General features: G+C 46.3%; 1 protein-coding gene across 5 annotated transcripts; it reads right to left on the minus strand.

The window, feature by feature from the left end:
• Positions 1 to 1,105: 1,105 nt before the first annotated feature.
• HMGCL (3-hydroxy-3-methylglutaryl-CoA lyase) lies at positions 1,106 to 12,161 on the minus strand. Of its 5 annotated transcripts, none has more exons than XM_048826122.2 (9): positions 12,075 to 12,161; positions 11,100 to 11,183; positions 8,396 to 8,503; positions 7,608 to 7,703; positions 6,376 to 6,524; positions 4,985 to 5,048; positions 4,343 to 4,531; positions 3,416 to 3,541; positions 1,106 to 2,762 (listed from the first exon to the last, which is right to left on the minus strand). In XM_048826122.2, the coding sequence occupies exons 1-9, from the start codon at positions 12,159 to 12,161 to the stop codon at positions 2,661 to 2,663; spliced, it is 1,005 nt and encodes a 334-aa protein (XP_048682079.1). In that variant the 3' UTR covers positions 1,106 to 2,660. The 5 variants fall into 5 exon arrangements, 4 of the variants coding, with proteins under 4 accessions (XP_048682079.1, XP_048682083.1, XP_048682082.1 ...); XM_048826126.2 differs by having other exon boundaries at positions 11,100 to 11,178; positions 12,075 to 12,135; XM_048826125.2 differs by lacking the exon at positions 12,075 to 12,161 and adding an exon at positions 11,519 to 11,631.
• Between the last annotated feature and the right edge of the window lie 159 nt (positions 12,162 to 12,320).

Genomic DNA, 12,320 nt, shown 5'->3' on the forward strand with positions numbered 1-12,320 from the left:
CATCGCTAGCTGTGGAGGGCGAGAAAGGGCTTCGACCAAACCACCCTAGCTATTACGGGGGGGGACGGACAAGAAGGGGAAATTGGATGAAACCATTCCTTCCTCCGAAGGGGGTGGTAGCCTGCAGTACTGCACTCAGAACTGGGGTCAGGCCATTGTCCTGCCCCCAGGACTTGGCCTCGGGATTTTTGCAGCCTCCCCTTTGCAATGGGGAGGCAGCTGGGCCCTGCATGCTCAGCACTGCTGCTAAGTGATTTATCTCCTTAGACTGACCTAACACCTGGAAAAGCAAACCACATCCTTTCATGTATTTAGCCCTGCTCCTGTATCTTCTACTGCATACATCTGATGAAGGGGGTTCTAGCCCATGAAGGCTTATGCCCAAATAAATTTGTTAGTCTCTAAGGTGCCACAAGGACTCGTGTTTTTTTTAGTTTTTGGTTGGAGTATTCCTGGGGATTTCATCACATGACGATCTTTAGTTAAAAGATCATGCAATTCCAGGACAGTCCTAGAGGGTTGGCAGCTAGACAGCTGAGCCCCTAGTCACAGGAGAGCAAGGCAAAGAGCAACCTCAACCACTCCCACTGCCAGAGCGTGCCCTCCAAATCTCTAAACCACAAATCACCCTGGCCTGAGCAAAGAGCCCCAGCTAGGTTTTTCCCTAACCCCTCTGCTGGGTCACAAGAGATTTTGTATTTCCATGGAGCGGCAGAGAGGTTTAAGAGTGATTTTATTTCCACTCTCCAGCCTTGGAGTTTGCTCAATTCCAACATTAACTCCATTGCTAGAGCCAGAGTAACTACTGCTGTGACTCGCCAAATGCTGCCATCTAGTGGCATTCCAGGCCAAGGGGCTGATGCTGTAACTGACAGTACTGTTACGAAAACCGTCCCATCCCTAGGGGTTAACAAAGCCAGGTGGTACGCCTAGAATGCAGTGTCCATGAGACAGATTGATAGAGAAAAGCTGTTAAAACAGAACCCCACTACAGGGCAGGAACAACAATGTCATTATTACCAATGCTGTAACCATTAAATGCATTTTTAAAACTAACCTGGTGTTACCGGCACGTCAGCTGGATACTAACAGGCACTGAATGCAGTCATTTTTAATTTATTTATTTATAATTTACTGATGTTACATAAACATTTATGATGCCAGTGTTTTGCAAAAAGGATGTTGGTGCCGTAAAGATCATCCCAGTGGAACGTACGTAACAGAGAGGTTAGCCATGAAACAGATGCCTACCTGCCCTCAATACAAGTTTTGTGTATTAGTAATTGGCTCAGGCTCTTTTTAATTATCCATACTTTTATGAAAAAGCATTTAATAATTTGTTCAGTGATAAAAAGAGTTCCATAGAAACTGAATGGCTGACAATTCCAGCTGACATGAGAAATTCAAGCAAAGTACAGAAATTATACTAGTTCTGTTTAATTTCTTCTTGCCCTGTTGGTCTAGATCAGTGCTTTTCAAACTGTGGGTCGTGACCCCATTTTAATGAGGTCACCAGGGATGTCTTAGACTTACTGGGGCCCAGGGCTAAAGCCAAACCCCACCATCCGGGACCGAAGCTGAAGCCCTGAGGGCTTTGGCCCCTGCCACCCGGGGTGGTGGGGCTCAGGCTTTGGCCCCACCATCTGGGGCAGCGGGGCTCGGGCAGGCTCAGGCTTTGGTCCCCCATCCTGGGGTCATGCAGTAATTTTTATTGACAGAAGGGTGTCACAGTGCAATGAAGTTTGAGAACCCCTGGTCTAGATTTTCTCTGCAGTCCTGTAACCATAAGGCACTTCTTCCACACTCTCCCATTCGCATGCTGCTCACACAGTAGTTATCTTGATAGGATTTCCTGTCACAGACTTAATACTAAGTTGTTCTTTCCCCCGTTTAATTACACCAGATTTTTGCTACTCTAATATTTCAGATGATAAAATCTGTATCTTTCCCTAACACAACTGACAATTACCTGAAAAGCATCTTTTGACCCATACCATCCTCCACTACTGAATACTAAGAGCTAAGATCCAAAGCTGGAGCTACATCCTTGATATTCACTCCGATCTATAGAATAAAGGTGCTTCCTTGTGTTTTCAATCTGTTTGCTCGTGTTGCAAGGAGAGGATTGCTCCATGCAGTTCTGAGAAGCTAAAACCAGTCTGACCCAAGGAAAGTGCTCTAACTGGGTACACTGTAGTGTTAGTCCTACGATGACAATCCCCTGGAGGTGGTAATTAACCTGAGTGGATGCTCTTCTGAGCTCCATGTTAACCTCAAACAAAAAAACCCATTACCCCCATCAAGAAAGCTCAAAGAAGTTTCCGAGGTGCCTACTGCCTTCTGTTCTCTGCGTAAAAGCAACGGTTGTGTCCCTTACTCTTCCCTCAGATACAAGTTTGTCCATTTCATGACGGCACTGTCAGAGGCCAGCTCCCCTCTCTCCTTAAAGAGGTGTAACATGTTCATCTAGGTCTGCTATAGCATTCTTGTTTATTTCATTTCTTTGTAGATTTTACTATATATAATCTCCCATTCACCAAGTCCAGAGCGCAAAAGGGAATATTTAAGCACAACCCAGGCAGCAAATGTAAACTTGGCAGGGCTCCAGATCTGCACCGAGGCTTTCTTTGCTGACTTGTCGGAGGAGAAACTGATCCGTGTCACAGTTTGCAGGAAGCCTGAACCACTTTGGAACTGGTTCTTCTGTTCAGTGCTTTGCAGATAAACACACCTGCCTCCATCAGCTTCTGTAGATCCACTCCCTTTACGAGACAGAGATACAACAGTTTGTACATGCACCTGCTGGGTGGGCTGCACAACTATGCCATCACATTCCAGACTGGTGGGCAGCTTTGGAAAATGGTATGCTGTTCTGGTAAGACTCTTGGAAACTGGTCACTAGTGCATTTAAAGTCACACATTCCTTAGTGTGCACTCGGGGAAGGAGTGGGGGAAGGGAGAAACTCAAGGTCAAAGGCACCACAAAGGAGTGAGGCTAAATCCAGAGGGAGTGGGGCTGGGGGGAAGAGGGGACACAATGACCTTTGAAGCTGGAACAATGATCAGCTGTGCCCATATTCTTTCCCCTGTGCACTCACAGAAAGGTGACGTGTAGGAAGTTCGTTACTTATTACTGCTCCGTGTGGGCTCGGTTTTCTGGCTGTTTGCTTTAACGCCCTCAAGTCCAGACTCACTGATTCCAATTCACTCCCTTATCCTTGCCGTGACAGACAACAAGGGCTCCTTCAGCCAGACAAAGCCTCACTGTATTTGGGTGGCAGCCACCCGAGTACAGGGAAGCTACGTCTGCCAGTCAGGGAGTTTGTAGGTCAAGTTTCAAAGCCACGTTTTGAGCCCCGATGGAGAGCAGTGTGAGCAGGCAGTGCCATGACAACAGTGAGCCCACTGTACTTACGGTATGAATCCCCAGGCCATGTAGCATGTACACCAAGTCTTCTGTAGCGACATTTCCTGAGGCTCCTTGTGCGTACGGGCAGCCTCCGAGACCAGCAACTGAGGAATCGACCACATTCACACCCATCTGAATACAAAACAGGCGTCTGTAAAACTGTCTGCAGCTCTGGTCCCATCGTACTGTAAATCAGAGCAACAACACCGCCCACGTTTGGGTCAAAGGAACAAGCATCCTCTGGCTTGGGGAAGAGATTTAATAAAGAACTGAACAGGCATTTTGGACAGTGTCCTGGTCAGTCCCTCATTCCTGGCTGGGTAGGGGAGAGCTGTGCCAAATCCAGGCAACTGACAGTCCTGAGAATCGTTCAAGTCCAGTCCCTAATGCAGCCCAGATAGGTGAAGCACCCAGCACGCTCTTGTTTTACTCTCATGTGTCACAAGATACGAGACCAGCCCATATCTGTGATGTTCCGATGGAAATGTCCTATACTAGTTTGCACATACGCCTGATCTTCTATTAACTCATTCTCAGGGCCATAAAGTGCTATTAACACTTCCCTCGCTACAGCAGTTTGACAGACCTTTGTAATTCGTGAGCAGAGCATGCAAATGTACCAAAGTGCTTGTTTCAGATACTGCTCACTGCAAAGAATGTTGAGTCTAGTTACTGCAGCCCATATGGAACCCAGCAGAATCCATTACTCGGATACCACTGGGTGAAGAACCCCAAGTGTTGATGTACCTGAACCAAACCAAGGACCAGCTAGGGGACTTGTGACAGTTTTCACTCACACCCACTATGATTTTCTTGGTTTGCATATATACCTACACGTGCACACACACAGGAAAGGGGAGAGTGAGAGACCCTCAGCACATGAGGGGAGACAAAACTCACAGATATTGTTCACTGAAGCAAAGGAACACTTACCTGAAGTGCTACTAAGGTGTTGGCGAGAGCCTGCCCATAGGTATCATGACAGTGAACAGCAAGGGCCCCAACGGGTACCTCTTTCATGACTGCAGAGAGCATTTCCTTCATGCTCCCAGGGGTCCCAACACCGATGGTGTCACCCAGAGAAATCTCGTAGCACCCCATTGAGTACATCTTCTTGGACACCTGCCCCAAAAATGACACACTTAATGAGAAAACAGATTTGCTATTAGGATCCCAAAGCACTTCACACATTGAGACACAAGCTATAGAGAGGGATCGTTTCACTTGCCCTGAAAATGCAGCCACCTCTGGGGTGGAACAGGACAATCATCAGACTGCACCCAGAAACACTAGATACGCACAGTAGAGGACAAGAAGTGACGAATACCACTTCCAATTAAATCTGTCTCAGCACTCATTTCCTCGCTGAGCTGGCAATTGGAAGAACACCCCTAATTCTTGGTGGGAGATGTGGTCATTAAATTTCCCGGTGCATCTCCGCAAGCAAACAGCACCCTATTCTGTCTCATGCAAAAAGCAAACCTCCAAGCAGCTCAGGGCACCCGATTCTTGTCCCAAACATTAGGATTGCACCGAGGATTAGATAGCCTCTGGCTACATTTATGGTGTACTCACCTCTGCAACTTTAGCTGGGGCAATCTTTCCTTCATAGGGACAACCAAGAACACAAGAAACATACCTGCAGATATAGCCTGAGATTAGCAGGGGGAATTTGGGGGTGTTGGGGGAATAGAATACAGGCTAAGTCAGTCAGTACATGCAGCATTCTAAATAATGAGAAATTTCTTTTAGTTTTCCAAAAGCCTAAGGGTGGAATTCAGTGGACAAAGGCTCACAGCCTCTGTAATAATTCCCTCTGCACAAAGAAACAGACAGCCATTACTGGGGTCAGGCACCCTGCTAACCATTTAATACTTCACACCACGATGCAGGGAGTATTTGTGCGAAAATCAATTAATGTAATTCTGGATCCTTTGATACAGTGGCTCTCAACGGTTTCAGACTGCTGTATCCCTTTCAGGAGTCTGATTTGTCTTGTGTACCCCCATATTTCACCTCACTTAAAACTGGACTTGCTTACAAAATCAGACAGAAAAATACAAAAGTGTCACAGGACACTCTTACTGAAAAATTGCTGACTCATTTTTATCATATAATTATAAAATAAATCAATTGGAATATAAATATTGTACTTACATTTCAGCGTATAGTATATAGAGCAGTATAAACAAGTCATTGTATGAAATTTTAGTTTGTACTGACTTCGCTAATGCTTTTTATGTAGCCTGGTGTAAAACTAGGCAAATATCTAGATGAGGTGATGTACCCCCTGGAAGACCTTTGCGTACCCCCAGGGGTACGCATTCCCCTGGTTGAGAACCACTGTTTTGACAGAGCCCAAGATATCATTAAAACATTAAGAAAACTGAAGCTTAAAAGTGGTGAAATCTGCTTTCCACAGGGACAGGAAGATTCTATTATTTGAGACCTATTCACATGTAACCCACAGCACTGAGAGAACCGAATTTGAGAGACCTAGTCATATGCTGTACTCCTAGCCAGGAGCTCGGTTCAGGACAAGTTACTCTTACAAGTGGCCTCAGCACAGTTTGACCATTGTAGAAGAGAGGAAAATGACTCAATAATGGTATCTGGTCAATGAAAAGGGATTAGGACTCTTTTGTTTCCAAAGTCATGCAGACCAGGAAGCAAAGTAAATAAAATCAGCATAAAAAGAGATTGGAGTAAATCCCCCTCCTCTGCTCCTGGGAATTTAAGGTGGGTCATAAGCAGCAAATGGGATGGGAGAGAGGTCCCAGGCTGCACTGTTTTTGCGGGTACAGGAATGGCTTCAAACCAGTACAGTTAAGTGGTCATCACCTCCCCAACCATATTAGCCTTGGATACTTCTGGCCCATGCCCCAGTAGTCGGACTTTTCCTCTATGGTTTGACATCATTAGCACAGGTTAACAAACTGGTTTGATCTAGCACTGGGCTCTCTTACCCTCTGACTGGAACACTGGCTGCTCCTGCTGCATGCATCACTTCACTGAACCTCTGCAAACTCTCCTCTATGGAACAGTTAATGTTCTTCTTAGTGAAGAGTTCAGAAGCTGCTCCAAAGATAGACACCTCTTTGGCCCCTGCTGCCACCTTCCAACAGGGAGATGAGAAAGAACAGAAGGACTCATTTCTGTTGCTAATAAAGCACTTGTAAAAGGTCTGATCCTGCAAGATGCTGAGCATTTTCCACTCCCATTGACTTCAAACCCAACAAACAGGCCCCAGCTCCCACTGACTCAGCACCAAGCAGTTAAGCTCAGTGTTACCACCGGCTGCACTCGACAGGTCAATATTCTTCTTGTTATACTTGCATGATTTATTGTGAAGCTCGGATTCTTGCACATTACTGGTAGAGCCATGTGATAATGCTGCCACTTCACATTTTGCCTAACAAGTATGTATCAGCAATAACCTCAATGGAATGAGGAATTTGTGTGGCCGTAGCAGCCTGTATCAGTGAAGATATACGTTGAAGGGATAAAGCTATTTACTCCAGAGGTGCAGTTACAGATCATTACTGGAACAAAGCCTTATTCTACTGAGATTATTGGTTTTATAGGATTTGTAATTTTAAAATTTGTTTTCCCCTAGAGAGAATTTTCCCCAAAGACATTTTGTTCAGAGTACGTTGAAAAAAAACCTTTTTTTTTTTTTTTGGTCAGCCATGCTCTGTAGACCCTTTGCAATTTCTGAAGCTGTCTGTTTTTAATATAAGAGCTTTCTCCCTTACAAACCAGATTCTCATCTCAATTCACCCCACAGCAAAAACATAACCCTTGATTTGAGACATCTGAGTGTGTCATGGAAATGATTGCAAAGCCATAAATGCAGCACTAAAGCCACTTCCACAGGATATAGTGGAAGCAGAGACAGAAGGGTTTGTTTAGACAGAAATACCACTGCTGATCACCAGAAGTGGGGCGGGGCGTGAATCAAGAACACAGATTTTTGCATTATAAATGGTGTGTTTCAAGTTCCCCACTAGGAAAGACCCTCTTTAGATAAACTACAAGAGCTGCCTGCTGCACGTTGATAGAAAAAGAAAAATCAGAGGAAATGTTAGAGTACAATTTCTACATATCTCCCACTTGTTTGAAGTGCTCCCACCCAGACAATGACATGCATAATGCACACTAGAGAACTCAGATCCAAAACACAATACATTTCTCTTACCGCTGCTTGAAATCCTTTAAGATTAGGGGTCAGTACTGGGTAGCTGACACCAGGAAATTTCTGAATTCCCTGCAAGACTTCTGTGTGGTCAGCCATCTAACCAGCAAATGGAGAAAAACTTTAGAATATATGAAGAGGTTATTTATTCAGTGAGTTAAAAAAGCTTCTTAAGACAATGTCTCAAATGAGAATCCAAGGGACTAGCAAAAAATCATGACTTAAAGAGATGGCTCTTTAAAAGCCAAACAAAACTGTACTGGAAACACTGGGGATATTTTAAAGTGATCACTTAAGAGTCATCCACTGAAGGAGAGGATCTCTCTTGTTCTTTTAGTTGTGTGTCCATTTGAATCTGCACTTATTCTTCACTGGTGTTCAAAGGGAAGCTCTAGTCTGTCTTATTAATAATGAGGCAATTATGACTGGTGTAATATCACCCTATGCTTCCTCACTCTACCAGTCATCTCTTGTCTTATACTTGATTGCAAACTCTTTGAGACAAGGACTCTTTGGTATGTGTGATCACAGTGTTCTGCATAATAAGGCCCTAATCCCTGATTGGAGTTTATAGGGCCTACCATAACACAAATAATAATAAATGCTATAAGTGATCTAACTATAACAGAGAACAGGCCAGTGAAGCAATGTTAGGTTATTTCTGACTCAGGAAAGTTTAAGACAATATTTAACAGTGTAAAATAGAATATTAACAGGCTAACAACTTTCTGCAACCATATTGAAATCCACTTTCTGATTACACAAAATCCCAAGTAATCCCAGCTACTGACCTGAGGAACCCATTTGGGAGACACAAAACTGGTAGCCTCTATGACCGGAAGTCCTGTTTCAGACAGCATATTAATTAAGCTGATTTTCACCTGTGTAGGGACAATATTCTACAGGGAGGAAAGAGAAACATCCCTAGATTAAAGTTAGTTTAAAACAAATCTTGTTAATACAGCAAAAGATTATACATCTGTTGAAAAACTCCTTTTTCAGAAGAAACTAAAAGAGATAATACAGATCTACTTTATTAAAGGATTTGTTCTGTTATCTATTATAATAGTAAAATGTGATGCTTTATTCTATGAAAAAAGAAAAGGAGTACTTGTGGCACCTTAGCGACTAACAAATTTATTTGAGCATAAGCTTTCTGTAGCTCACGACAGCTTATGTCCAAATAAATCTGTTAGTCTCTAAGGTGCCACAAGTCCTCCTTTTCTTTTTGCGAATACAGACTAACACGGCTGCTACTCTGAAACCTGTCTTTATTCTATGAGTTTCTAAGCAAAGTACTGTTCAGAATTTAGAGAAGATTTTTCAACAATCCCCCGTCAGTTTCACTCTGCTGCTAGCGCATCCAAAGCGGAATACTCGTGCCATGGTCCCATGGAACACCCTCAGAAGTAGAAGCCAGCCACACAGATAATTAAGGGGCCAATCCTGCAGACTGCTCTTAATTCCCACTGAAGCAAAGGCACTGTCTGCACAGCCACAGCAACTGAATTTACTTATGGCTGTTAACAGCTGTGTCTGAAAGGGGTTCTGACCAATTTGGTCTGGCCTGTGTGGGCAGGACCTAAACCACAAGATAAGCAAATTAAGAGGCCCAGGCTTTGGCTCAGGGGTGGGCAAACTTTCTGGCCCAAGGGCCACATCAGGGTGTGAAACTGTATGGCGGGCCGGGTAGGGAAGGCTGTGCCTCCCCAAACAGCCTGGCCCCCATCCCCTATCCGCCCCCTCACTGCTCCCCTCAGAACCCCCGACCCATCCAACCCCCCCACCCCGCTCCTTGTCTCCTGACTGCCCCCTCCTGGGACCCCCCCCGCCCCTAACCACCCCCTCCATTCAACCCCCCTGCTCTCTCTCCCCTGACCCCTATCCACACCCCCACCCCCTGACAGTCCCCCCAGGACTTCCACGCCTATCCAAACCCCCCCCATTCCCCATCCCCTGACTGCACCCCCCCCAGAACCCCCGACCCATCCAACCCCCCCGCTCCCTGTCCTGACTGCCCCCCCAGTACCCCCTGCCCTTTATCCAACCCCCCCGCTCCCCACCCCCTTACCATGCTGCTCAGAGCAGCAGGAGCTCACAGCCCCACCGGAGCCAGCCCCGCTGCCGGGCAGGAGCAGCGGGCCAGAGTACGGGCTGCATGGCACACTGAGGCTGCGGGGGGAGGGGCTGGGGGCTAGACTCCCCGGCCCGGAGCTCAAGGGCCAGGCTGGATGTGGCCTGCAGGCTGTACTTTGCCCACCTCTGTTTTAGCCCTTGCCTATCTAGGCTGCAATGAAGTTGCGATGAGTTCAGCTACAACTGAGTTCACAGCCGCTATTAAGTGCGGTTGTGACGCATGCAGGGCCTCCCTTCATTTTGTGCACTGCAGTAGACTCTGGTTGAACTGCTGAAAAGAAGTCTCACTTCCCCCTTAATAGGGGATATATCACAGCTATGTCATCACACCATGAACTGGAGCTCTCCAGCATCAGCTACAACACATGGCTCTTTCCCAACAAACTAACAATGGAATTTTTGCTATACCATACCTCTCACTCTTGCTGCCTAGACTGTACAGACTTTACCCTTCACACACTGTTCAGCGCAGACAGATTTTTTTTTTTTTAAACAGGTAAACAAAGCAACTGACTTAAGATAGAACGTAACAACCCTGGGCTTAGCAGCCTTGCATATGTCCTCAGTAGTTTTATTTGTGTTCTCTCTCAGGAATTTAATTACACTAGGTATTAGACCCTAATATTGCAGAGTTGTAAGCAAAGCTTAAGTTTACATACATGGGCAGACCCATTGAGTTCAATGGTGTTACTGAGCTGCATAAAGTCATGCATGTGCTTAACTCTTTGCAGGACCAGGGTAATAGCAAACTACCCTCTGGCAGCAGACATGAAAATCTGTTTTGAATACAAGAGGGAATTCTAGTTCAACATAATTTGTAATACAAATAAAAGACAAGCTCACCTGTGAGTTAATTATATCATCCTCTCATTATATACACAGGGGAGGTATAACAGAAGTTAGATTAGGCTGAATGCCTCAAGAAACAAGGGCAAATGGACTCATTAACAAAAAGAAAAGGGAGTACTTGTGGCACCTTAGAGACTAACAAATTTATTTGAGCATGAAGTGAGCTGTAGCTCACGAAAGCTTATGCTCAAATAAATTTGTTAGTCTCTAAGGTGCCACAAGTCCTCCTTTTCTTTTTGCAAATACAGACTAACACAACTGCTACTCTGAAACCTGTCATAAACAAAACACATTTGGCAACTTATATGGCAATAAATGCATTGGAAGTTGAAGAAAAAAGTAACAGGATTTTGGGGAGGAGATTGTGAGCTACAAATATATTCTGACTGGGAGAATTAAATAACGCAGGGCAGTGTTGAAACAGCAGACTCACAATGTTCAAATGTTAAATCAACAAGTTATTACAACACCCTCGGTCATAAGCGGAGCACAGAGAGCAGAGTCCCTTACTTTTTCATTCTGCAGTCCATCTCTTGGGCCAACTTCAACTATTTTCACTTGTTTGGGAAGGGAGCCAGCTGCTGTAGAGCTGATCTACGCAAGAGACAGAGAGAGCAGGAAAAAAAGACCCTTTAAAACCACACAGGACAACAATTTTTCATGTTTTTTTTTTTTAACATTAACTGTGTCTATGATTGTTTCACATACTAAGAAACATAGAAAAGGGCATTCAAAAATCATGAATCAATCCCCAAAAGCATGAGTTTTTAAATAAAAATAATAAACGTGGGTGTTCTTTGTATTTGCCTTCTGCTTTCTGAGCCTTTGAGGGCAATCTGGGTCACATTTGCAGGCTTTTCTCTGCAACCCCAAAACCAAAAAACTTTTTTTGGTTTCGCTTTGTTTTAAAGAATAGCGGAGAGACTCACAAGTGAATCCAGGAACCAGAGCTTAGCGCCCACTATCAGGGCTCTCGTGATGAAATCAGAAGAGCTGGCAACACTTAACCAATGAGCCAGCACGGCCCTTTGTAGACCGACTATTTATACAGCAGTCTCTCCTTAAAGGGGTCCGGGAGAGCTGAAAGGACCAGCGCGGTCCGCCCGTAACGAAACACCTGCTCCGTGACCCCAGTGGCCAGGCCGTGAGGGCAGCCCCACGACGTCAATCTGGAACTGGTTCAGAGTCAGGCCGGGTCCGCACCGTGCACTTCGGGCAGCCGAGCTCCTTCGCTCAGGGCTGCGAGCACGCGCCTGCCCTGGGCGCGGTAGCCAGGCTAACGCCCGGCGCGGAGGCAGCGGGCTCCAGGGAGGAGGATTAACGGCCCCCGTAGTGTAGACGGGCCCCGAGCTCTCCGGAGAAGCCGGAGGGCGGCGTTGCTATTAGCGCAGCAGAAGTGTGGGGGGGGGGGCAGCCTGGGGCCCAAGTAAGCGCTGGGCTCGCTGAAGTGGATGCGAGGGCCCGGGGCAGCGGCGAGTCACTCACCGGGCGGAGCGAGGCCGCCAACCACGGAAGCGCCCGCTTGGCCGCCACCATCTTGGGACGCTCACGTGACAGACGCCCCCTTGTCATGTGACCCCTCTCCCCCCCGCCCCGGCCGCCAGCTGCTGAGCACGTGACCCGAGCCCCGCAAGCTCGCCAGGGCCGGCTCCGCTGCTTGCCCCGCCAGCGCCGCGCTCGCGGGTCTCGGGAGCCGGCCGGGGCAGAGTTAGCCCCAGGCTCAGCACCTGC

The sequence above is a fragment of the Caretta caretta genome, chromosome 19, assembly GCF_965140235.1.
Source record: "Caretta caretta isolate rCarCar2 chromosome 19, rCarCar1.hap1, whole genome shotgun sequence".
Classification (NCBI taxonomy): domain Eukaryota; kingdom Metazoa; phylum Chordata; order Testudines; family Cheloniidae; genus Caretta; species Caretta caretta.

What these genes read in the sequence shown, in the direction of transcription:
- HMGCL (XM_048826122.2), bottom strand. Translation starts at nt 12,161, where the DNA reads ATGACAAGGGGGCGTCTGTCACGTGAGCGTCCCAAGATGGTGGCGGCC. An exon ending in TTAAAGGATTTCAAGCAGCG is followed by an intron (nt 6,525 to 7,607) that starts GTAAGAGAAATG and finishes CCCTGTTGGAAG; the next exon opens with GTGGCAGCAGGGGCCAAAGA. An exon ending in ATGGCCTGGGGATTCATACC is followed by an intron (nt 2,763 to 3,415) that starts GTAAGTACAGTG and finishes TGTCTCGTAAAG; the next exon opens with GGAGTGGATCTACAGAAGCT.